At 43.8% G+C, this 22570-nt stretch overlaps 1 protein-coding gene across 2 annotated transcripts; it reads left to right on the forward strand.

Moving 5' to 3' along the window:
- The first annotated feature begins 875 nt into the window (after positions 1-875).
- Positions 876-21628, forward strand: E2F7 (E2F transcription factor 7). Of its 2 annotated transcripts, XM_056341240.1 has the most exons (13): positions 876-963; positions 1119-1199; positions 4399-4674; positions 6646-6814; positions 9265-9549; positions 10088-10246; positions 11309-11446; positions 12264-12458; positions 13094-13178; positions 13786-14305; positions 15166-15433; positions 16653-17077; positions 18441-21628. In XM_056341240.1, the coding sequence occupies exons 2-13, from the start codon at positions 1119-1121 to the stop codon at positions 18615-18617; spliced, it is 2778 nt and encodes a 925-aa protein (XP_056197215.1). In that variant the 5' UTR covers positions 876-963; the 3' UTR covers positions 18618-21628. The 2 variants fall into 2 exon arrangements, with proteins under 2 accessions (XP_056197215.1, XP_056197216.1); XM_056341241.1 differs by lacking the exon at positions 12264-12458.
- The last annotated feature ends 942 nt before the right edge of the window (positions 21629-22570 follow it).

Consider the following 22570-nt stretch of genomic DNA (forward strand, 5'->3'; position numbering starts at 1 on the left):
TTCCTCCCTTATCATGGCATACTGTGAGGTGGCAAGGGAGGGAAGATCACGGAGCAGACCGGCTCAGGGCTGGTGACAAGTTTCATGCGCCCAGGCTGCTCCCCAAAGCGAGTGCTAGCTTCGCCTCCCCGGCAGCTGGCTCGTTTCAGGGGAGGACCGTGAAGAATCACACCCTGTTCAGGATGCCCAGGGCTGCGCTGCAGACTGCCTGCACCCAGCCTGCCGAAGGGGGCTGCCGGCAGCGCAGGCCCGTACCGAGCACCCCCGGAGGGGCAGCAGCAGCAGCAGCAGCAGGAGCCGGACTCCAGCCCGCCGCCTGCCCACCCCGCTGCGGGGAGCCGCGGCAGCGACCCACGGCCCGGGCAGCTGCTCTCCACCCAGCCAACCAGCGCGGCCACCCAGCCAGCCCGACGTCGCTCTCCGTGAGCCGGGGCCGAGCGACAAAGGCTGCACCCTCCCGACGCTGCCTCAGCCCTTCCTCCCCCTGCAGGGAGGTCTCAGGACTGATCCAGAAGGCACCGGGAAAGAGGGCCCCCACCCCCCCGCTTTCCCGTCAGGAACTGGCCCTCAGCGACGCGCTCGCCCCCACAGCGGCCCGGGGGGAGCCCGGCCGCCCCGGCGGGGACCTTGCGATCCCCCCGGCCTCACCTGCTGCCCCCGCCCAGCCCCCCTCGCCCTCGGGCGCCCCTTCCCGCCTGCCAACGGCTCGCCTCGCGCTGGCGGCCCGGCGGCAGGAGGGGGAGGGGAGGGCCGCCGGCGACCGCGCTAAGAAAAGGAGCGAAACGGCCCCGCGCGGGCGGGAGCTCCGTCCCGCGCGCCGCCTGCCCGCGCGCTGATTGGCCGGCCGCGCGGCCGGGGCTCCCCGGCGGGCCGCGCCTGATTGGCCGGATTGTAAAGCGATGTCTGAGGGCGCCTGGCGGGAGCGGCAGAGCCCCGCGCCCCGGGCCGCCCGCCGCCGCCGAGGTGAGGGCGCGGAGCTACCGCCGCCGCAGGGCCGGGGCGGCTGTCCCCCCTCCCCGGCAGGGTAGCCCCGCGCTGCCGCGCTCCCCTCGCGTCTCGCCGGGGATGGGAGCGGCCGCTCTTAAGGGCCGGGCTAAAAGCGCCTTCTTGTTTTGCAGATGGAGGTGAGCGTCCTGGCGCTGCGGGACCTGGCGAGCAGCCGGCCGGGGCGGCGGGGCCGCGCCGAGGCGGCCCAGAAGGTGAGCGGCGGTGGCCGAGGGTCCGGTCTGTCCCCGGCGCCGCGGCGTCCCCGCGCGCGTTACGCCGCCTCCCCCGGTGCGGAGCATCAGGCGAAGCGCCGGGGGGCGGCCGGGGCTGCTGCGGGTTGGGCCGCTCCACCGGCCGGGGCGGGTGGGGGGCGCCCCAGGCCCCTGCGTGCAGGGGCGCAGGGCCTCGACCCGGGCGGGGGCTTGGAGGCGGGTCGGGGCGGGCGAGTGGCCCTGACCGTGTCGCTCCGGCTGCCAGCGGCAGCGCTGGGGTGCTGGCCGTTGGGCCGCCGTACCTGGCCTGTCCTGGCACGTCGGTCTGTGCAGCAGCGCCTTGCCCGTCTTGGAGCATAGGGGCTTCCGACGCTACCGTTAGGATATAAAGACAATCCGGTAAGGCAACCGTGAGTCATGCCGCCGTTGTCATTCAGTGAACGAGTATGTATGCTTTGGCTCCCAGGGAAACGGTTTTTAGCTTTCGCTTAAGTAGAACTCGCAAGGCGATCTCAAGTATCCCAGTGGCTACCCTTGGGTAAGGTGGAGGGGGCTTTTGTACAGTCTCACCGTTCAGAAGCTAACCTACACCAGGCCCGACATGAAATGGGAATAGGCTAGGCCTTCAATCTGTTATTTAGCAGCAGTTTGAGCATGCTGATGCACGTCTGATGTGCTTGCCTCCTGGTCTGTATCCATGCAGTGGTGTTCCCAGGTCAGGAGGCTAAGCAGTGCCGCTCAGCAAGGAACAAGCTCGTTGTTCCCCTCCTACCCCACCAGCCAGGAAACAGGGTATCTAGCTTCAGGCATACCTTGCTCAGTAACGTCTCTTGAGCTAGACCCAGTTAATGACTTTCTGCCTATGCTCAGTGAGTCCTCCAAAGATGCTGTAGTTCTTGTCAGACCCAGCTCCCATTATCTCAGAGATTTGTTTCAATTCCTGCTTACATACAGAATTCACTAAGCCAGACTTTCCTGTCCTCTTGTATTTGTAAGCCATGTCTGCTTGGACCAAGGTGAATTCCATACTTCTACCAATTGCCCTTGCGGTTTTGTGGAATACAGCTAGAAGCTCATAGAGCATCACAGCTACTGAAAAAGAGGGGAGAAGGGCTAAAAGCATGCCTTACCTTAGTAGGCGATTATGACATCAGGAAACGGATCTGGAAGGTTAATAACAGACATGTGCTGATCATGTAGTGCCACTACTTTTTTTCATTGTGATAGTTGCACAAACATAAATATTTGAGGTAGTGGAACAGTAGGTTGGTTCAGCAGTCCTTGATGGGAAGGTAGACTTTCTCCTAACAGATTAAGTGTTAATTCACTGCTGTATGTGAAATTACAAGAAATATACTAATTGCCAACACCGTGTGAACATGTATTCCAAGAAGTATCATGGCCTCTAAATTGACCCCTATTTATCAGTGTAGTAAGTTATAACTGGCTGTTAATTGTAACAAGAGATATGTTTATTATATCCTTTTAGGTAATTCATAGGTGAATGTATGCAGGAGCGTTCATCAGCGGTCAGAGCACGATGCTGTTGATGTGCCAAATTAGTTTCCACTTTGAATGCTACAGAACTGTTCCTACTAAAAGCCAGCTTCAGTTGTTATTAGAACTTCTTTCTCCTTTCTAGCTAGACCATACCTAATAAGATGATATTTGGAATCACCTATTTCAAGATCTATATCAGCTTGTGATAGCTGAATTGCTCCAAATAAAATAAGCAAATTAACTTGGGAAAGTTCTTACAGCAAACCAATAGTAACTTAACATTTTCTTTCACCCTATATTCCATTTTAGAATTAGACTTCTTGCAGCACAAAAAATACATGCTAATAACATCCAGCCTTAAATTTGTCTTGTTCAATCTTTAAAACTTTTTTTGAAAAAAATGAAGTGGTGATCTTAGTCTGAGCAAGACTTGCTCAGTTTGAGACCAACACCAAAAAAGCCATAGGTAGACTGAAGAGCTAACAACTTCAAGCCTGATTTATAGTTTAAAAGCAGTTTACTGTGGTTTTAAAGGCTTCACTTCCAATTCCAGCAAGTTGTAAGCTCTGCCAGCTTTGTGATGATAACCTGACTGCTTCACTGTCTCTCTCACTTCACTCAAGGTGCATGCAGTCGTTTCAAGGGACTAAATAGAGAAACCACTGAGCAATATTAGCTGGAGTTCCAAAAAAAGTGTCCTGTTTGTAACATATTAAGGAAAATTAAATGATGGCTGGACTGTCTAAAAATAGAACATTGATCTCCCTGGGCCAAAACAAACTACAGCTTTCTGCATGGGCATTTTTGGAAGTCTTGCTCTGTGCCAAGTTTAGGATACCTGGACCTCATTATTTTTTTTTTATATCCTGCAATGAAAGCTAATATGGCAGCCTGTTTGCACTAACAGGCTACAGTGAAGTAGTGTCTCTTGTTGATCAAAAGCAGGTCTCTCAGCTCAAGGATTACTATTGATGCTTTCTTCAGCCAGTCTCTTGAAATTAGTTGATCTATAGTGATAGTTCTTGCCGTAAGAAGGAGTAAAATTTGACCCAAAGGTGAAGTATGAAAAAAGTTTGATTGCAGCTAGGGACTGGTCGGAGTTGAGCTGCATTCAAAGAATGATAAAAATCAGGTGAGAAACTAGACTTTTCCTTCTAGCAATACTTAGCTGTAGTCAAGGAATAGTTACGGAGATTTTCTCCATTGTTCTGAGGAGCAGATAGTGCAAATGCAAAACTTGCTTCACTTGCACGCAGAGTTACATTCACTTCAGTTTGATGTTTTGTGACAGTCTGAGATGCAGCCCCAGCATGGCTTTTCATTAGGAACCCTTCAAGCAGAACACGTTTTCTTTTTAAGTGTAATGTGACCAACGCATTACTTCGTTTGAATCTAATTTGGTGATTTGTGTTTGTGGGAAATGCTGTCTTGTAATAACAGTCAGAGTTTAAAAGTCCGATAAGCTGTCAGTTTGACTAGTTGACCTCAGGTTCTGTAATTCAGGGCAGTATCTCATATACACTGCCTCCAGTACAGTAGCATGTAGAATATTTTACCACTTCTAACAAAGGCAGAGCTGTGCTAAATATAAGTGGGAGTGCCAAGGCATGAGTCATTACAGTTACCTTCATAAGGACAATGAAATTGATGGTTGGGACTGTTCCTTCCTGTTGTGTCTAAAGAACTTTGTTTTTAATAGGAAAACATATTTGATCGATCCAGGATGGCCCTAAGGACTCCAATTAAGAATGAACCAATTGATTTGTCAAAGCAAAAAGGCTGCACCCCGGAAAGAAATCCAATTACACCTGTTAAGCTCATTGACAGACCTCAGCCTGATCCCTGGACCCCCACTGCTAACCTGAAGATGCTTGTTAGTGCTGCTAGCCCTGACATGAGGGACAGGGAAAAGAAGAAGGAGCTTTTCAGACATGTAGAAAACAGTGAGCAGCGTGACACACCTGATCTGTTACAGGTGAGATTAAGAACACAGTTACCTTGCGTTCATTTAGGACCAGACCTTGCTTAAGGTTGTGCCTTAGTTTTCTTCCATCTGGTCCTTCGCTTTCTATGGAAAACTGCAGAATTGTAAAGCATTCCCAGCAACAGTTGCCTACGCAGCACTGACTGAGCAGGAAGGCTTTCAAAGACCAAAAGTAACTGTCTTACTAGTAACTGACCTGAGAGCCCTCGAGAGCCTGACTATTGCTTTAAAGGACAGTCAAGGAAATAGAGCTTAAACGGTCATTTTCCCCAACTTAAGTACTTCTGACACTATTTTCTGAATTGCATTAGAAAGAAAATTGCCAGATCAATTTTAAACAGGCGTTTTCAAAATAAATTAGACAATGGGAGGGCATATTTTACAACATACTTTTGAAATCCTGTACTTTGTCCATGACAGCCCCGCAGAGTGGTCACTTGAAACCTTTCTCCCCCAGCCCCTAAACTAGTAGTCAGATGGCATGGTCAAGTGTTAGGAAGATTTTTACTTGCCAAGACTCAGGCAATGTGGAGGCTGATCCCTGTCCTTGCTTTAGGAAGTCTGTCCATGGAGAGGATATCGGGTTGTAATAAGCATCGTTACAGTTTTCTTCCTTCATACTTATTTCTTTTGTTTCAGCCACTGCTTTCCCTCTCCTGGATTATTTATTGTAGAATATCCTTCCTTGGTGATTTCCATGAGGGGAGGTTAGTTCCAGGGTTCTCCAGCAGAGGAGAATCGTTTGATAGGTACAGATTACAAGTGTAGATTTTACTGCATCTACAGTGACAGTAGTCTGTTCCTTTATGACTACCTAAACTGGAGAATTTTTCAAACAACTCTCTAAAGATAATTCCTAATATAACTTCCAGTAATTAAAAAAGTCAGTGTTAAAAATTAGTGGTAATGATCACTTTAAGCCACCTAAGATCATATAGCATTTTTGGAGTGGCTGCTATAAAGAGTTCAAACATTTTCTAGCTAATAAAGTTACACTTAATTTTCTCAACACAGAAAGTTAACTTACAAAAGACATGAGTGGTAACCATAAGAATACTATTATTTCCATACCATATAAAACTCAAAGAATTCAATCAGAGCAACAGCCACAAGGTCACTTAATCACAACTTACAAAGGACAGTTAAGTTCTCATAAGCAAAGAAACATGGGTTTTAACAGCTGCCATCACTCTCGGCTTTCCATTGCCAGAGGGTGAGATTTATTATTTTTTTTTTGACACAAAAGCAAACCCCCAAAGTTACCAGTGCAGAAAAATCCTCCCATCATTCTCATTTTGTAATAAACATACCTCTTCATACGTTCTTGCCATCACAGTTTTGGTGGTTTGGGTTTTTTTTTCCCCCCCTTCCAGGACAGAAAGACCATAGTCAGGCCATCCTACAAAGTTCACCTAAGCTAATAGCTTGACTAAGTTTAAGGTTCGGGGACTGGGTGGCACCTTTTATAGTCTCTGAACATCATACCCCCCCACCCCCCAGCCTGGTTTCTTATAGTTGTAGAGGCATTGGAAAGAGCAGTAAAATCTCTTGAAAGTTTTGCAGGAACTCTTCGATGGCTTTTACGTCTTCTGTTTTAGTAGATCCAGAGGTGCTTCAGGGAATATACATTCTCCTCTCAAAAAGAAATATTCCTTCCATGTAGGATCTTACCATCTGCTAATCTTGACTGTTTGGTCTTACTGTTTTGTTTCCTTATGCATAACCATTATTTTATAATTTTGTAGATAAGAGTTTTTCTTTAAATACCTTGTGTGATGAATTGAGAAGAGCTTGCAAGCAAAATTGTGTCACCCAAGTGCTCTGTGCTTGCAAGGAGTCCATGATCTTTTCCTTATTAGAAAGTCCAAGCTTAAATATTGCTAACATCTGAAATATGCCTCACTTGGCTATGCCTTGATTCTAAAGCTCTGCGCTAAAGGGTTAACATTTATTTTTTGACAGTATGATATGGTAGACGACAGCACAGTTGATGAATTTGAAAAGCAGAGGCCCAGCAGAAAACAGAAAAGCTTAGGACTCTTGTGCCAAAAGTTTCTAGCTCGCTATCCAAGTTATCCGTTGTCAACAGAAAAAACTACTATTTCTTTGGATGAAGTGGCTTCAATTCTTGGTATGTATACCTGCAAAAATGGGCTAACTGATCACCTGGGGTAACCCAACAGGAAGGCTCTCAAAGGATTATCCTTCTTACAGATTACATTGAAGGTCTGCCTCTCACTGGATCTGGATGCTCTTCTAATCATACTAATCAAGAGATGGCAATGCCTAATATTCCTGAGTGTCTTTACTGCTTGATAACACTACCATTTTGAAATCTGCTTTCTGACAGTACTTTTTACTAGACAGATCTATCCTCCAGCTGTTTACCAACTCTGCTTTCTTGAATTTTCTGTTTGCTGACCACTGAAGGAGTTAGGAGTTACAAACCCTCTGAAGGAGGACTTATAAACAACAGCTTTTGTCAAAATGAAATGTTTGGGGAAAGAACTGCAAACTAGTAGGTGTTAGGAAATCACCTGTGTTTACTGCCTGACTTCAGTAACGTGTAGGCGTGGTTTCTTCCAAGATCTCATGGTTCATCAGGGTTATCTTAGCTTTAAATATTGTCTTGTGAGGGGAGCTTGTCAGAAGACCTGTAAGAGTAGAATGAGAAAATGTGTTGTATTGAGGTGGCAAGAAGGTATTGAGTAGTCTATTTGCTGGGTCTGCTGTTAGGTTTGGTCTTAGTTAAAAGATTAATGAAATATCTGAGAGAAGCAATAAAACTTGGAAGAGAGAACTCAGCCAGGTCACACCAATAACAAAAAGATCTATGTCCTTGGAAAAGTTGCCTTTTAGCTAGGAAGGACTTTATAAAATCAGACTTAAACTAAATAAATACTGTATGTATGTTTAGAACTCAGGTATTTAACAGAAAGAGGTAGCAAAAATAAATGTATTTTTAGGGGAAGAAAGGGAACAGAAGAGTTATGTCCTCTGTGGCTCTTAGCAAGGACTGCTAAGAAAGTCCTTGAAATACTTATTTATTTGCCTTGGTATTTTGGTATTGGGAACTGGAAATAGGAGAGAATTTGGATGAAGTAAATAGTTAAATAAATTACTTTTAAAATGAATTGTTCTTTCAGATTTTGCAGTTACTCCTTTCTGTGTTTGCATGAGATGCCTATGCTCCAACCTTGTGTAGTGCTTTATTCTGTGTTGGGATTGGCATTACCTTGCTTTCCTAAATACTAGAAATTTTGTTTGGAAACACTGTTGGGGATTTTACCTCCCAGAAGTGAGTGTATTTGTTCTTCTCCCTTTGTTTTTCACTTCCTTCCTTGTCTGTATCCACTTGCTTCAGGGACCACAAAACTATTCACTGCTGATGTTGCTGCTTTCTCTGTAACAAATCATGGTTGTAATATAGCTTTTACTACATACGTATATTGCTTTGTTCACTGAAGATCTATGGAGAGACCACAAAGGGAGCTGTGCTGCTGGTGCCTGACAGACACCAGGATATATGTAGCACTCCTGTTTTTTTGGAGTATGTTCATTTCAAGATCTCCACACACTTGGAAATACTCATGAATTGTTTATCCTAATATCCATTTGAGGCTGGTAAGTATTATTCATATTATCCAGATGGGCAAACAGATGCCTCAAGGCCTTGCCTTCCGCAGCAATGTCTTTCAAAACATTTCCCTTTGGCTAGCTCTTGTTCTGCTCAGCTGATGTTAACTGTTCTGGGATTTCTGATGTAGCTGATGCCACCAGCGTATAGTGCACTGTGTTAACATATAACAGCCATGCTTCAAACAGTGCTGGACACAAGTATTTGGGAGCAGAGCTGCTGGCCTATTCATATTCTGTCCCCAACCTTGCTCATGTCAGTCAGGTTGAACCCAAGTTGGACTTATTTCATAGGTTTCCCATTCATGCAAATCCAGCCAGCACCAAGGGCTCATTTCTACTGCATTTGGGAACAGTGGGTCTCATTCTCCACTGCTTTGCACCTTGTGAAGCCTTTGACGCTCCTTTGCATGGTATGTGCTTAGCCATCAATTGTGCCATTGGAAATGCAAGTGGAGGACCACACTCCTACTGGTGCCTGTAGGAGCAGGCTTTTGTATCTACCCTGTGTCAGTGCCAGGCTCAGACTCTTGCCCTCAGTTACACACAGGCTTGTATACAGGTACATGTCTGAGCGCTGAAGCTCTCTGACAAAAGAAGGGCCCAAGTGCTCTGAAAAGCTCAGGGCAGTCCGGATAGGTCTGACTGAGTAGGGCTGGGCAGACTGCAATCAGTTCTTCTAAATACAGTGCTTTAAACTGAAACTATGGCTGGGCCAGTAGTTAAAAAAATAGACAAAGCATCATACCATGGGCCTAGCCATACATGTCAGTTTTTAATTGTGCAGATATGGATGGATCTAATGTAATGTGTCCAGGTGAACAGTGAAAAATAAAGTTGTGAACACTCAGAGAACAGCCTGTTCTTTGTTTTGTTTTGCTGAAAAGCACAGCAAAAGTAGATGAGTATCTGCCTTTTTTTTTTATCTGCCCCCCTTAAAAACAGGAGTTGAGCGGAGACGAATTTATGACATAGTGAATATCCTGGAGTCATTGCAGTTGGTTAGCCGTGTGGCCAAGAACCAGTACTGTTGGCATGGCTGGCACAACCTCAGTCAAACTCTGAAAATGCTTCAGGAAGCAGGAGAGCTGCAGTATAGAGAGCTAATGACCTTCTTCCAGCATAAGGAGCAGGACTTGGACTACAGATCTGGAGTACAGAAAAAGGAAATTATTCCAGATTCTCAAGACAGACCATTACTGGACTTTTCAGAACCAGACTGCACCTCTGGTAAGAGAACTAATGTGTGTGATGTGATACACAGACACAAATCTCTTTCACCAGTTAACTATGTGACTTTAAATGAAGTAATAAAAAATTATTCTTTTTTTAAAAAGTGCTGAATTCACCATTCACATTCACACCATTCACACATAGGAGACAGAATTCTTCCTTCTATCCTGTCCCTAGCATTCTGTCCCCACCAGTACATGACAGTAAATGATTATCCAGACAGAAGTTGCCATCTTCCATCTGTCCCCTGTTTGCACATTGCCCGTATAATACGTAGCGGTTTGAGTTACGAAGTCCATTGGAGTCACAAAATTAGAGTGGTGCAGAGGTGTGTAACATAGCATAGAATCAGCTTTGGAATCTGACTTTCTAAAAGCTATTCCTGCGTGCTTTAATTTATATTGCTTTTCAAAAGATATCTGCTTCCTGACAAGGAAATGCTTTACCCCTTTTGCGTGTGAGAAACCTACTTGCTAGTTTTCTGGCTGTGATGGATGATATATGCTAAGAGGCTTGGGTATTATTTGTAACACAGCATCTGCAAACAGCAGAAAGGACAAGTCATTGCGGATTATGAGCCAAAAGTTTGTCATGTTGCTCCTTGTCTCCAAGACCAAGATAGTAACTCTGGACATCGCAGCAAAGATACTGATAGAAGAAACCCAGGATACAGTGGACCACAGCAAATTTAAAAGTAAGCTGGCCGTTGAGAGGCAAATCAGTCTATAAGTGAGTAAAGAAAACAGGGGCATGTTTGGACTGACACCGCTAGGTAATGACAACAGCAGGTCAGGTCTTTTGCTGCAGTTTGGTTTGGGTGTTTTTTTAGTTGCAAATGCCAGTTTGTGAAAATAGGGTGGGGAAGAGTCAATTTGACAATTATGTTCAAGTTTTAGCTTCAGAATGGAGAATTTTTTTTTATTTGAATTTTTTATTGTCCTTTAACCTTGTTCCCTGTACTGTTCTGAATGACATTTCAGAACTCATGTAAATTAAATTGCATTATATTAAATAATATATTTATCTTCTTCACTGGAGAAATGTTACCTCTTCTTTTTACCCCAGAAATCTTTCACAGCTGGATGGCACAGTTTGCTTTTTAGTTAGTGGGGGTTAGTGCTTCAATCCGTTGAACAACATGGAAAATCTCAGCATTAGTAAATAATTCTTCTAAAATGCTTCTATTTTAAGTCTTTAAAGTACTTTTAAGGTAAAGTACTTGCACTTCAGTCTTAAAATTCTATCCCAAATACCAGGAGGAATGTGAGGAGTTTAGCTGGGCAACCTGTGGGTATCATACTCAGCTCAAACATGTTATTTATTGGAGTCACAGAGGTTTTTCTAAGAGTGTTACATTTTTAAGATGATAAATATGTCTTCTTATGATCAGCTCTGCACTCATGTGCCTCTTGCCCCCAAAAGCTTGTCTCTACCCCATGGAGTTAGCTGCCTTTTTTGGGCAAGTTGGTGATGTAGTCACTCCCTAACCCATTTTCATCAAAATGAGGTAGGTGAGCTTAAATCTGAGCAACTAAGGTGGATGAGCAGCTAAGATGTGAAGAAGCAGTGACAGGCAGGTGGGAGATGGCAATGGCAGGCCTCAAAAGAGGTGGCTTAAGTCCATCCTAGTTTCATTTTACCCACCCTGTTTATGAAAGCTATGGTGATATTCTGGAATTAAGTTGCCATGTAAAATATGTACAGTGTGCATACATTGTAAACATGACTGTCTGACATTTCTGGCCTTTCTTGTTAGCAAAGGTACGAAGACTGTATGATATCGCCAATGTTCTCACCAGCCTAGGCCTCATCAAGAAAGTTTATGTCACAGAGGAACGAGGACGCAAACCAGCCTTCAAGTGGATTGGGCCTGTGGAATTCCCTGGAAAGACTGGTAACTTGTGTACCTGCATCTCTCTTCTTTTTGGTTTGTTTTGATAATCCTTCCCAAGTGGTAAAAGGTTGTTTCAGTGTGTAAAGAATGGCTCAGCATTCATTGTCCACCCTGTGATTATTGAGCTGGCCAGAAGCTCAATATCTGCTCGTTAGACTTTATGCTCAAGGGCTGGAACTGTAGAGGGGTGCTGAAGAATACTGTGTCTTGCTGGTATTTTTACACTAGCTTACATAATTGTGTGAATAACTGAATTGTAAAGCAATGGCAGATAACGTCTGCATGTCCAAATCTGGGTCCACAGCTTTTCTGGGTTGCCAAATCTCAACAATTCTGTCATAATTAGAGAATTCATTTATTTGTAAGGGGACTTATCAAGGTAGAGCAGGGCTGTTTCTTGCATACATCCCCTCATATAAAAGGTTTTTCTGCCAAGGAGGCCACAGTGGGCCAGAGCATTTCAGTAAGCTGCTGATTCTTGGCTAAAGCCAGAGGAAAGGGAAGCCCTTTGGTAATATATTTGGGTCATGCCAGTGCCTGGAAAAATTAAAAGTGGAGAACAGTGTTAATGCCACCCATTCTCTTCCTGGCTACACACACCAGTGTAGCTGCTGCTGCAGCTGCTGTGGAATGGAAAGGAGGGAAGCCCTTATCTTGTCTGCTGGTGCTTATTGAGCTTAGGTCTGCTTCAGGGTTATGGGGTTTGAATGGTTTAGAGTTACCTCTTCTCTTATGGCCAAGTTCAGTAACATGGCAGAAGTTTAAATGATGAGCTGTGTTCCCTAAAGGGCTGTTGTACAAAATTATGTTCCCATAGATGAGCTGAGAGGGAATAGCCCAACATCTGATCCTCTGCCAGGGACACAGAGAGAAGCCTGTGCCCTGTATCAGATGTGTGCTACTGGAAAGCAGAGGTTTACACGTCACGCTTCATTTAATGGCATGCAGCCTTGTGAAGGGAGCAGAAGGAAGGTCAAATCTGATCCCACCAGCCAGCATCGGGAGAGGCAAGGTAACTTCTAATGAAGCATGTTCTTTTGTATCCCACTGGATCTGGCCAAATGTGGGCCTACCAATCTAAGGCACTTGATTGAGCCAATCAACCTAATTAAATATGTGAAATACCCTCGGGAGGTGCCGATGTTTCTACTGTCCATGTGATGAGACTTGTGTTGGACCCTTCAGTCAGGCAGCTAAAGTTAGGTGAGATAAACAGGCCATACTGCCTTGAATCTGCAGTTTGTTTTCTGGTAAATGTTTTTGTTCGTCGCTAACTGCAACTGTGCTATGGCTTCTTCTGTTAACATTTGGTATAGATAAAGATTTTTTTAGCCACAAAAGCTTGCTTTATTTTATGGTTCCTAATACAGTGGAATTTACTGTAACAATCTAATGGATAGCTGTTTAAAAAGATAAAGCAATTACAGGGCTTTTCACAGTTCCCTCATAGGAAATTATGATGTCGAGCACCTCTCCAGTGAGACTGAGAGTTTTGAGTGTCTTGCAGGTTCTGGCTCTAGGTGGTTAGTGGATGTTATAAAAATGTGCCAGGATAGAAAAATTATACCAATTATTTTATATGGCCAGTATCAAAATATGCTTGGTAAACCTATCTATTATTAATTGAATGCTTCTTTGTTCTTTCAGCCTGTATTGTGAATTCAGATGAATATTGCTCCAAAATGATAAATCTAGCAGCTGTCCGTAGGCAGAAAAGAGAGGAAGATGCTAGGTAGGTTGGTCTTAACTCCTGTCCAGTTTCAGCTTCATGCCTGTCAAATTTAGTTCAAGGCTAGATGCCATTGATGAGACAGAGAATGGTCAGGAAGTTATTTTAATGCTGGTAGGTCTCAGAGTGACTTGCCTTTTTTTTTTTTCCATGATCAGTTTATTCCCACCTGTACTTGTACCACTGTTGTTGTTTAGTTTCAGTAGTTCTTCATCTCATGTGTGTTAATATAGGTCATCCCTGCCTCCTTTGACCTGTTGTTTAGGTAGGCTGAGTAAATCATAATTTCGTGAAAGAGCCTCTCTGTCCTATCAATGGGTCTCCTCTACACCTATCCTAATTTGAATTTATTTGTGAATGATTGACTAGTGAAGTGCAACTGAAAGAGTTCTTTTGCCAAAAACCTGAGAAGTTTGCTTCTGTATAATTAGGAATAATAAAAAGTAACCTTCCTTGTCAACTATGTAAAAGTAGTAGGTTGCAGTGGCGGGTGGTGGTGGGATTTTTCCACATTTATGTCCCACAATGTACCTGTTTACTTTTAAGGATAAAATAGGGGTTTAATTTTGGACTAAATGTTTTTCCTTTTTTCATTACTTTTTTTTTTTAGAAATAAGGCTTGTGCCACAGAAACGATAATAAATTCAGCAGGAAACCCAAGCATCATGTCACCTCTCTCTGTTCTTCCAGTTCTTGGGGACTCTGATTTTTGTGTTAACCCTTTGCCTCAGGCAGTTTTCCCTGTGGTTCAGGCAGATGTGCCAAGCCTTTCGCTGCCAGATGGCATCAGCAGCCAAGCTCCACATCCTTCCACACAAGCAGCCTCCAAAACAGAAAATGGAAAACCTACCCTGCTCCCCCACCAATCCTTCCTGTGCTTCCCTTCTTCATCCCTTTTTATGTTGTGTGGTGGTCTTCAGGAAAATAACTTGAAGGAGACCCTGCCCACCACAGGAGACATGGGAAACAGGAGTGCAGAAGCTCAGGCTGCTATACCTCCAACTGTCTGCCAGAAACGCAGTTCCCACGAGTGCTCATCGCCCTCTGTACCTGTAGATGATGAAGAGCCAGCTGCTAAAAAGCAAACCACGGAGGAGAGTGATCTGCCCCTCTCACTTGTAGTGCCTAAGGTAAAGGAGTGAGTTTCATTATCACTTAGGCTTCCTGTTAACTAGAGAAGATTTTTGCCCAAGACAGTTTTTTTAAAAGTGAAAATTCACGACACCACTCTTGTTGCAGATACAAATTCTGCTTCTCACACCTTAATAAAATTCTAAGGGGGTTGTGTCAGGAAGTGTAGGCATTAGCTGGAAGATGTTTTCACAGTACCAGAGGAAAATGGACTGTGATTGCTTTGCATATGATGCTCAGCTGTTTTGGGGAATTAGTGTCCTGATCAAACAGTCTGCCAGAGAGGAAGAAGAAATCGATGTGACTATTACTCATTTTCCCCTGTTAGCTTTGCCTTTCCCAGACAGCAGCAGTATTGCTTACTCCACTGAGCTATAGCGTATGTGATTTGTACTTCCCCCTACTCTCTAGCCTGAGTCCCCCTCTCTCTCAAGCCCAGTGTTGCCCACAAGCAGATTGGTGAGAGAAGGATGATGGTGAAGGTGAAGTGCAGCTATTTCAGGGTTCTCTTAACTACTGAAAATAGGAGTCAGGCTGAAAGTTGTATCAGTGTTTGAATATAAGCCATTGGAAACAGGTGTTTTTCCTTGTCAATAAAAAATGAATCTCCAAGTTCAGGTGTTTCTTACCTAGTATCTCCAGGTACTGAAAGTGAACTACAACACAGGGCACAGGCATCATTAATATGGCTCTTCAAACCCTCAAACAAAATCTTTAACTTGATGACTTGCTAATCAGTTTTGTGCTGCTCCTTTTTGCAGATGCACATTTTACTCTGTAGCTGAGGATGGTGCATGAGAGACATTGCACTGTTGTATTTCAGTTTGGACTCTTCATCTCCCCTTTTGTTTTTGCTTAGAAGCCTTTTGAGTCACTGAAGGCAGACTCTACCCCAGGAAGTGGCTGTACTTCTGCTGTACATCTAGAAGCTTTTCATCTTGACCTCACAAGCCCTGCTGCTCCAGAGGCTGCAAACAAGGAGTCTACTAAGCCTTTAGGTTCTGAAGAGCAAGAAGTACTGTATCAGAATAAAGACCCTGATGAACCCTCTCCAGGAAAAGAGCACATGTCTAAAGAAAATGCCAGTCAACCTTTCCTACCACAATATCTTTATGTTCAGCCTACTGGTAAGGACAGCCATGAGATCTAGAGACACACAAATTGTGCATCTGTTCACTGAGCAAACAGGGAGACCTATGGATAGGTGAATAAGTCTGTTTGGCACAAAAGATTGCTAGCAGTTCTCTGTAGTAGTTGTATAGCTCTGCATTCTCTTGACTTCAGGTGAACTGTTGCTTCTCTGAAAATGCAGGCATTTTTCTGAGATTCCCAGACATTAACAGAGGTTAATAATGTGGGTTTTGCATGCTTGAATTACGTGCAGCAAAAAAGACGCCTATCCAGCATTTAAAACTCAGATGAGCTGAAAGTCTAGGTTTCGCAGTAAGGCAGCCAGAATAGTGCAACAGCATCCCCCTGAGTGGGTGAATTTAGTCATCTACAGACTTTGTACTGTCTTGTACATGCACCATCAGGATAACCCCACAAAATCTGAGGCACTGGGAGTGTAGCCAGGCCTGCTCATAGGACACAGTAGGGATGGAAAGGAAGCAGCTGAAAATATCACAGGAAGATTTCATGCTCACTGCTTTTTGTGCTTGTGTGGAGTGGGAGACTGCTTTGTGGGAACAGGATACATGTGGCACGTTTCCATGACTACTGCTTTAGTATTTAATTCACTTGTGGCACAGAGTGGGATCTATGGGATTTCACTTAGAGGGTGGAGATGCTCAGTTTGAAAGTGTTAATCCTGGTGGTTTAGGAGGTTGCACAAACTGGGAACCAGAGCAGCTTCGGTTTCAAAACAGTATTTCAGCTGTTCTTAGGAAAATGAGTGTCTGGGGTATATCTTTGTGGGTGTTTTCCATTTGTTGAGGGGGGGGGGTTGTCATTAAAAACAGTGATTATGTTTTCATATAGCAGAGGATATTATTATTGTTAGGAAAAAAAGTTTGTTTAACCACAGTGTTGCTTGAAACTGAAGTTAGAAGCAGAAAACAGGAAGGTGTGCAGTTGGTACTTAGCATGAACAAAGTAAATGGATGCACATGCAGTGAACAGGCAGTAGGGGGGGAGATGGAGGAAGGTAAGGAAACGGAGCTTGGCAGAAGAGTCATGGGTTTGTGACAGTTTTCTTCCTTTTTTTTTTTCTTATTTTTGTCAGTTTACTTCCTGGGCAACCTCTTTCTTTGTTGTCGTACTTCTTCCCTGCTCTAGATGAAGTTATAATAGCTTAATTCCAATTTTTCAGCTGTATTAATGCTTTGCTTTCTCCCTTTGGTTTAGGATTAAGCAGTTTTAATTTCCTGTTCTCCGCAAACCAAGCCCCTGGTGCCATCAGCCTGACTGCAAACCAGTTGTCTTCTCTGAGCGTGCCCTGCATTGTGGTGCCATCAGCAGCCTTGACTTCCTTCCCTCTTGTCTGTTCTCCCACAATCACCAGTCCTCTTTCCCCGGTTCCTGATGGCTCCTTCTCCGCCGCTGCCTCTGTGAATTTCAGTATGCCCAGCCTGGCATCAACAACACCTGTTTTCATAGGCCCCACGGCAGTAGTCGCCCCCAAGGTCTCACCTGCACCTTTGGGGGATCTCCAGCAACCAGTTCACCCTGCTCTGCACCTGAGTCCTGTGCTTGCAAGATCTTGCAGTGGTGTTGAACTGGACTCCCCTGTGCGTATGGGGCATCCAGTGACCATTCTGAAGCTGCAGCAGGTAAGAGTGAAAGGTGGTTAAGTAACAATGAAACAGCCGCGCCAGGTCCCTGGGCCTGAAGGCAGCTTGCGCTGCAGGCTGGTGCTGGTGTGTCAGTGGTGGGTTAGCACACCGGGAGCTGGTGTCCTCCACTTTGTATGTGTGTCTGTCCGTAGTGGTGGCAGAGCTTAGGACAGTGTTAAAGATTATAGCCCAGCTTAGCACGTCTAGTCCTGAATGATGAAGTGGTGAGTTTTAAAAATCTTCCATGAATTTTAAAATTGTAAAAATCTTAATCTTGAAAAATCTTACAGGAATAGAGAAAAAGTAGGTTATGGGGTTCCCCCCCCCCCAAAAAAAAATTGAAGTCGTTATTTTTTCTCCATTTGACACTATCATTGCTTGTTATGCAGTGGCTACAGAAACACATTAGGAGGACAGGAGGATTGTTTGTCATAACTCAGGAGTCAGCTGGCTGCAACACTGCTCGGGTAGTAGTGTCCTGGGTTACCTCCTCACTCCCGTTCTGATCTCTCTTAACTAAATAATGGAAAAGTAATATCAGCATGGGGGAAAACAATGGCTCTTGTGGGTTTTGTTGATCTTTTTTTATAAAGATATTTTTTTAAATCTACCACAGAAACAGACTTTTGGAGTAAAAAAAAATTGAGAAATTCAAAAGGACTTATTTATCTGAAGTACAATGAGTGACATAAAACAATCATGTCACACTATATTACCTGGGTCTTTACAATTATTAGCAATATTAGCAGTGACGTTTTGGCCCTACTTTAGCTTACATTCTTAAGTCTGTGATTTGTTTTCCTGTTGTCTAATGTGGTGACAAATAGACTGAGCTTTTGGAAGCTTTATGAGTGTTACTTTATGTATATCTTGTTCAGATTTTAGAAAAAGGCTGTAATAGAGACTGGCAGCCAGTCTGATTACGGATACTAACATTAGAGGTTACAGTAGAGTGGCACTAAAAAGAAAAGTGGTCAGGATTTAGGAGACTAATATTATATCTGTTTTAATGCTAACAAATAACAAAATAACATCAAGGAAGGGAAAGAGCCATTTAAGCTACAGGACAAAATTGGCGTAAGAATGAATGAGTATGAACTAGGCATGAATACATTTAAGTTGGAAATGAGATAGAGGCTTTCAGCTTCCAGCAACGGTGTACTGGCAGACAGTTCCAGAACAAAAAGCAGGGGCAAAGCCCATAGCTTTTCATGTGGAGCTTCTGAAAAGATGTGTGACGTGGTTCCCTACAGTAGCAAGGCACAGGGCTTAATGTCTACGAGCTGTCTTCTGTTTGCGTGCTTGCATGTAGGCTTTGAGAGAACCCTACTGAATCACTTTGGTTTTGTTTCACAAATAGCCTTTGTCAACTCCCCTCACTCCCAAGAGCATTCGTCCTGCATGTCACGAGGCATTTTTCAAAACTCCTGGAAGTCTTGGAAACCCTGTTGCATGGAAGAAAAATGAAGGCAACCAGACCAGAATTGCCAGCTCTGTGCAGAGGAGGCTGGAAATCTCTGGTACTAGCCCTGACTAACTCCACTCGGTGCAAAGAGCGGGCAGATTGTCCTGAGACCCTGTATCAATCACAAGAGAACAAGTTCTTACCTGACATTATAATGTCATCCCTTTTGGCATGCTTCCCCACTACATTCACTCACCGGTTCTGTTAACCACCTTCACAAATCATCCCTGGTACTGAAAACGTTTTACTGAATTGTTCCTTCAGTACTGATTGGAATTCAGATGCTGTGCTTCACACGGCCTTGTAGGCATCAAATTGTATTTGTGGTTTTAATCTGGAATATTCTCCTTATTGCTATGAGGAGATGTAAACAGATTTACCCCAGGGGTTATTTATTCATGGTTTTGAGTAAGATGTCTAGCACTAACCTGGAGTAAGTATTTTTTAAGTTATTTTTTTTATTGCGTGTACTCTACTTACCCTGAGTAAATTGGTGGTAAAAATTATAAACTTTTGCAGCTGTGAAAGCAACTGCTTCCTTGGTTCCAATATGTCAAATCCTGCCTCTACAGTGCAGCTTCTTGCTATTTATTTTGTACATTGGAGTGGGATATAGTACAAAAAAAAATTTTTTGCCACTTGAGAATAACAGATTTTCTCAGGATAGGATTACTTGAATGTCAGTTGGTTGTTGTACAATTTGCCCAGCACTTGTGGTTAGAAAAACCTAATAATAAAACAAAATGATTGAATGTATACATGTGAAAAATATTAAGACCAAAATAACTGTGAATGTTAACATTTTTATAATTGTGTTAATGAACTGTATTAGTCCTTGGAGTTTGTCTTTTTTTAACTCTGAGCAAAATGTACAAGTTAGATGTAAAGAATACAAAACCTGATTCCTTAATTAAGTTTGACAAAGTAATTTGAGAGTGACAAGCCACCGAGAGAGCTGTGCTAAGATTTCATCTCCCATTTAAATATACAGTCTAGACTTTATGACCAAGGAACACTGGTAAGTCATTAACCACATGACTAGATTCAGTCTAACCTGAGTCTACTTAAGTGCCTACTTAGCGGTTTACTTAAGTCTACCTAAGGGTATGTACTTAAATGCCTGACTCTTAATTTACAGGAATTTCTTAACGAGTTAATAGTGCATGTGAGCATACTTGGAAGACAAGGGAGATCCCATCTTTTGACACATATCTATCTAAATGATAAAAAGAAGCTGAAAAGAGCAGGAGCCATGAAATTTGGAAGTGGGAAAAAAATTATTTGTATTCCTTAGAAGATGAAAAGGAAGAAAAGACTTAACACTTAACATTCAGGGTCCTCAAATGATGGTGCTATTAATAATATAGGACATAATTTTTAAGTGTTAATGCTCTTACGCTTGGGTATGTTTTTACTTGTGTAGCAATCTGCAATAAAATTTGTGCAGTTTCCTGTTTGAAAGACAGAAAGTGTTGCTGTCAATACCACATGACTCTGAATTTTTAGCAAACATAAGGCCAGAATTATCAGCTCTTCTCTCATTAGTACAGGTACTGGTTTTCCAAGAGTAGATACACTGTTCGATGTGCAGCTCTTGGTCAAGGGAGGCTAGGACTTTGTGTGGGGGTTGGGGATTTGATGAGGTTTTTAATTTTTATAAGTAAATATATTATGAAAATGGAATTTAAGGAAGAATTTTAGTGAAGCTGTGAGTTTGAGTAATGTGGCCTTATCTTAGAATAGACCAATAACAGCCTTTTAAGGAGGGGTGGTTAGCCCTCGCTGAAAGAAAATCTGTAGCAGAATTATCATAGGAAACTTCAGGGTTGGTAAAGAGAAATCAGACTGCTAAATTTTAAGGTGGTTTTTTTTTTCTTTTTAATTACACTACAGTTGTGAAAGTTTACAACTTTGGCTTCTGAATCATGCTTGTATGCCCATTTAAATTAATTTCACTTTGAAAAGCAATGTGTAATTGGCACGGTGCTGACCCTGCACTTCTGCTAGCATGCATTTGTTGGATGGAAACAGGCTGCTAGAGTTCAGGATGACTCAGTTCTTCAAACCTTGTCTTTTCTATTCCCCTCTAGTATGGTGCAGCCTTTTAGTGAAATGGCAGCTGGGAGCAGAGGAGGATTAGAGCTAATACTGGCTGTTCGCTCCTGTTGAAGCATCATTGCAAAAATTGCCTTTTTGTCAGTAATGTTATTCTGGGCCATAACTAACCTAACGATACTTGAAAATGCAGGGACTGAAAATGGATCTTAAGTTTTTAGTTTCTGCTTCCAGTTTTGAGTTTGTGTAAATACAGCAGGTCTGGAAATGAAGATCAACTCCCTCATGGTCAAAGCTGTTCAGTGGGTCACGGTTGTGAAAGCAGACTTGGGCCTGGGCAAAGAAGGGGATTGATAATGCTGTCTTGCTTTTGGCCATGCGAAAGCCTCACTAAAATAGGAGTGGGGCCACCAAAGTGGTCGGGTGGCAGAGGGATCAATGCTGCTTGCGGTACCCGAGCTGTTGAGCTAGACCAGTGATGGGGAAGGGGCTGGTTGTCAAGAGGGAATGAGTTTACCTTTCCTATCTTTATCTTCACTGAAAGCTAAGAATTAAAATAATAAACTAAGACCAACTTGTCAGCAAAGTAGCTTTGGAAGAGCAGAATTTGTATTTGCGCTGAGGCAAAGTGCATAATCAGGATGTTCTGCAGGGTTTGTGAAACTTCTCTGTCCCAAGACAGTTGCTGAGGAGGATGAGCATATAACTTATACTTGAATCTACCTGCCACGTTTACATTTCTGATTGTCTTTTGTAAATTGGTGCTATTTCTGTATTTAAAAAGCTGTTTTTTTAATGTAAAGCTGCTTCCAGTTTGTATCTTTGCACTGCTAGTTTAATATAGATATTAATTTTATTGCTGTTTATAACTGTTCTTCAGTGATTAGGCATCCTGCTTTTCCTGCTGTCTAGCCATCTTTTTAGCTGTCTGCATATAGCTTTGCTCCAGTCACACTGTTGGGTTTAATTTTTTTATACTATCTTTTAGCAAAATAATAAACTCTTACAGAATAAAAATGGAATTAAAAGAGCGGCTCAGGCTGTGATTTCAGTATGGAGAATGCCCTTGAAAAGAAACATCCACCCACCGCTCATCCTGATGAGCAGTCCCTGTTGGATGTGAGCACCGAGTGAGTAGCAGAGGACGACAGCTTGCCACAGCAGCTCTTGCGCCTGGCTATTTTATGCAGCATGGGCGCAATTCCCACTCCAGCTGATGCAGGCACAGGAACCAGTGCACTGCAAAATGGCACTTGAAGTCCTGGAGCTGGCCAGGGGAACACCCCATGGCCTCAGCACAAGCGCGCGGTGGCGGTCCCCAGCCCCGCCACCGTGGGGGCCCATCCCACCGCCACCGCGAGGGCTGCCGCGGGGCGGCCGTCCCTCGGCCCAGCTCCACAGGATGGCAGCAGCTGCCTGCCCGACTGCCGGCCGCAGCACCCAGGAGCAAGGCAGGCCCTGTCGCAGGGGCTGGTTTCCCACAGACAAGCTGGCATTTGCTTGTGCGTGCTTATTAACCACCAACCACTCGTAAAATCTAGAGGTGGAGAATGCAGCTGTAGCCCTGTCTCCCTTTCTCTTCCCTAATCACATACACACACACACAAGACACAACTTGACCCAAACCCGAGTTTGCTCCCGTTAAAATTAATAGCAGGTTCACTACTGATTTCAGCAGGCCCGGTATCACCCCCGTCCCTACTGCGTAATTAAAGAGACATGGGTTAATGTTCTGTGTCACCAACAATGGCTGCAAAATGTCTGTGGGTTGTGACTGGCCACGTTCCTCAGACATGTTTCTAAAATGAAAACTCAGCAGCTCCCTCATTTTGGGGATTTTTTTGACCTGTGACTCCAGCAATAATATCCTTCCCTTTCAGCTGACAGAGGAAGGATAAGGTTTATAAGATATTAATACAGTATGAGATTAATAAGGTAAATACAGTATGAGAAGCACTAACAAGGCCTAA

The sequence above is a fragment of the Falco biarmicus genome, chromosome 5 (assembly GCF_023638135.1).
Source record: "Falco biarmicus isolate bFalBia1 chromosome 5, bFalBia1.pri, whole genome shotgun sequence".
NCBI lineage: Eukaryota > Metazoa > Chordata > Aves > Falconiformes > Falconidae > Falco > Falco biarmicus.